The sequence below is a fragment of the Carlito syrichta genome, unplaced genomic scaffold (assembly GCF_000164805.1).
Source record: "Carlito syrichta isolate Samal-C Ts95f unplaced genomic scaffold, Tarsius_syrichta-2.0.1 Scaffold309042, whole genome shotgun sequence".
In the NCBI taxonomy this organism is placed as follows: domain Eukaryota; kingdom Metazoa; phylum Chordata; class Mammalia; order Primates; family Tarsiidae; genus Carlito; species Carlito syrichta.
Window position 1 is genome coordinate 777,992 of NW_007253138.1, and position 3,614 is coordinate 781,605.

Below are 3,614 nucleotides of genomic sequence, written 5' to 3' on the forward strand. Positions count from 1 at the left end.
TAGTAAGCACCTTTCCCGGGATGGTGGGAAGTTGTAGAAGAGGGACTTGGGCATGGGAGCAGGCGCAAGGCTGGAGTGTTCTGGGCATGAACTGTGTCAGCCTCAGAAGGCTGGATTCTTCCAAGGATGATGGATCTAGGCAGTTTCTTCACAAGGTATAGGGCTCCAACTATCCTCTTTCTTTTGGTTTCTTTTTGTATCTATGTCCAATAAAACAAACTTGGAAATAAGTATAAAAGAAAACACCCTTGAAAAAACAGGCAGTCTCTTTAAATAGGTCTTTCCATATTTTTATGTATGTGTTTGTGTATGTGGACTGCGAATTTGTGCATTCTAAAATTTGCATGTCATACACAGATGCATATTATTTCCATGTTTCTTATTTTGGTATTTTGTACAACCACACCTTTTTTTAATAACATAAAAATCTTTAGCTCAGAGGTGACGAATGGATCAGGTAGATGAGGCTAGACCTGTCCCAGGCCACTGATCATTGAGGTGATTCTGATCTGAAAAAAACAAAAACAAAAACAAAATCCTCAAATCTCCCTTTTTGCCGGGCTCAGTGGCTCAGCCTGTAATCCCGTGCTTTGGGAGGCCGAGGTGAGTGAATTGCCTGAGCCTGCGGGTTCAAGACTCGCCTGGGCAACTTGGCGAGACCTCATCTCTACAATAAATCAAAAAAATTAGCCGCGTGGTAGCACGCACCTGTGTTCCAGCTACTTGGAAGACTGAGGCGGAAGGATCACTGGAGCCCAGCAGGTCAAGGTTGCGATGGCCGGGAGCGGCCACTGCACTCCAGTCTGGGCGACTGAGTGAGACTCCAACTCAAAAACAAAACAAAACAAAATAACTCCCTTTTCTCCTAGCACAGTAACATTTGCACGGTGGCCCCAGGTTTCTTGGATATGTAGAAACACCTTTGCTAAGCCAGTTGTCTAGGTTAGGGGTGCAATCTCTGACCTACCTGCAGTATTTATGTCTAAGGGTGTCTAATTAGTCTAATGAGAACAAAGCTACATCCTGGCCCTTATTAACCCTAACCAGTTCAGCTAATTGCATCGATGACAAATGCTTCACTTTTATGTAGCACTTTCCTGTGCATTATCTCAAAAGACCTCTAGGAGCTGAGTGTAATTATCCCCATTGTACAGTCAAAGACACTACAGCTCAAAGAAGGTCAATGACTTGCTCAGTGTGGTAAGTAATGAGATCTGGAACTGATCTGACCCAATCATCATTTAACAAGAAGAAAGGGCGCAGTGGCTCATGCCTGTAATCCCAGCACTTTGGGAGGCTGAGGTAAGAGGATTGCCTGAGTCAAGAGGTTCAAGAGCAGCCTGGGCAACTTGGTGAGACCTCATCTCTACAATAAATTAAAAAATTAGCAGGGCATGGTGGTGCGTGCCTGTAGTTCCAGCTACTTGGAAGGCTGAGGCAGAAGTATCGCCTGAGCCCAGGAGCTCGAGGCTGCAGTGACCAAGAGCATGCCACTGCACTCCAGCCTGTGCAACAGAATGAGACTCTAACTCAAAAAAAAAAAAACAAAACCGAAAAGAAAAAAGGCCAGGCATGGTGATTCAGCCTGTAATCCCAACACTTTGGGAGGCTGAGGACAGAGGACTGCTTAAGACCAGGAGTTTGAGAAAATTAACTGGGTATGATAGCATGCACCTGTCGTCCCTGTTACTTGGGAGGTCGAGGTAGAAGGATCATCTGAGCACAGGAGGTCAAGGCTGAACCGTGATCATGCCACTGCACTCCAGCCTGGATGACAGAGTGAGACCAAAAAAGAAAAAGCCATTCTTGTTCCGTCTCATGTTTTTCTTACGTTTTCTTAGTGGCCTTGAGTGGTTTGGGTGTCCTTCTCCCCTGCCCTGTGAGGCCTGCCCCACAATTTCCTTCTGATATTTTCTCTTCTTAGCTACAGTTTCTCCTCCTCCTCCTCCTCCTCCTCCTCCTCCTCCTCCGAGTTGGAGTCTCACTCTGTCACCCAGGCTGGAGTGCAGTGGCACACTCATGGCCATTCCAGCGTCGACTTGCTGGGCTTAGGTGATCCTTCCACCTCAGCCTTCCAAATAGCTGGAACTACAGGCATGCACTATCACACCTGGCTAATTTTTGATTTATTGTACAGACGAGGTCTCACCAAGTTGCCCAGGCTGGTCTCGAACCCGCTGGCTCAGGCAATCCACTCTCCTCAGCCTCCCAAAGTGCTGGAATTCCAGGCTGAGCCACCGAGCTCAGCCTGCAGTTTCTTCTTAGCTGGGGGACAGGCCTAGCAGGTTGTGAGGAGGGACTGTAAGACAGCTTGGGGAGGGGTGGAAGGGTGGGATGAGGGGATGGGGGGTTCAAACAGGAGGCCTTGCGAAAGGATTTCAGGCCCAGTTTGGCTTGCCTGCGTAAGTATACCAGATTGATTGGCTTTTCCCTTCTGTTTCTGGGACTCAGTGCTGCCCACCTGTTCCCCTCTTGACTTTCACTGTGACAACGGCAAGTGCATTCGCCGCTCCTGGGTGTGCGATGGGGACAACGACTGTGAGGACGACTCGGATGAGCAGGACTGTCGTGAGTGTTGGCAGCGGTCAGGCGGACTCCATCAGGCTCTCTTGGGAAAGGACTTTCCATCAGAGAGTGATGCCCCAGGCCCGCTTGAGCCCTTGGGTTTTCAGTTCTGCCCTGTCCTTTCGCTTCCTCTCAGTCAGATAAGCCCCCCTCCAACCCCAGTCATCCCCAGTTACCCTCCAGGGAGAGGCAAGCACTTCCTTCAGAGCCCTCAGGGCAACATTGGAGCTACTTATCTGCTCCAGAAGACCTTATGGCTGGCCCACAGGCACCGGACCCCACTGCCTGCAACAGCCTGACTCCTCTGTGCCCACAGCCCCCCGGGAGTGTGAAGAGGATGAGTTCCCCTGCCAGAATGGCTACTGCATCCGGAGCCTGTGGCACTGCGACGGTGACAATGACTGTGGTGACAACAGCGATGAGCAGTGTGGTGGGTGGCGCTGGGGGTTGGGGAAGGCGGGCGCCCTGGCCATGGGAGGAGGTAGCAGCGATGGCCCTAGCACTGCCAAACCTTGAACTGCCCCAGGTATCTAGAACAGTTGGAGGAAGGTAGGGGGAGGGAGAGCAGTTCCCACCCCCCTACCACAGTCCAGGAACCTGAGGCCCTGGCTCTCCAGCACCTCAGCTTTCCCTGGAGAGTTTGCACCGAATCTGGGGTGTCATTAGGGGGCTAGGCCATGTCCCTAGTGCCAGTGAAGCTGGGAGTCAAGGAGGAGGAAAGAGGGTTTCCTGTGGGGCTCCCTCAGATTTGTGTCCCCTGCCTTCCCCCAGACACACGCAAGTGCTCTGACAAGGAGTTCCGCTGCAGTGACGGGAGCTGCATCGCTGAGCACTGGTATTGCGACGGGGACACGGACTGCAAAGACGGCTCTGACGAGGAGAGCTGTCGTGAGTGGCTCCAGACCCCAGGCTGTTGGGCAGGGCAAGGGCAGAGGACTCCATCCTGTGTGCTGAGGGCAAGACTGAAGAGTGTGTGGTGTGGGCGAGGGGACGGCTTAAGAAGCAACTCCTCCTAGGCTGAGGTGGGGGGAGCAGGCTTCCGGGGGGGG

At 51.9% G+C, this 3,614-nt stretch overlaps 1 protein-coding gene across 1 annotated transcript in view; it reads left to right on the forward strand.

The window, feature by feature from the left end:
- Positions 1 to 3,614, forward strand: part of LRP4 (LDL receptor related protein 4) — an 81,176-nt gene that overhangs the window by 27,396 nt on the left and 50,166 nt on the right. The window contains exons 4-6 of the mRNA XM_021716868.1: positions 2,452 to 2,568; positions 2,882 to 2,995; positions 3,337 to 3,453. Of these exons, the coding sequence (XP_021572543.1) occupies positions 2,452 to 2,568; positions 2,882 to 2,995; positions 3,337 to 3,453 (348 nt within the window). The remainder of the gene's footprint in view (positions 1 to 2,451; positions 2,569 to 2,881; positions 2,996 to 3,336; positions 3,454 to 3,614) is intronic.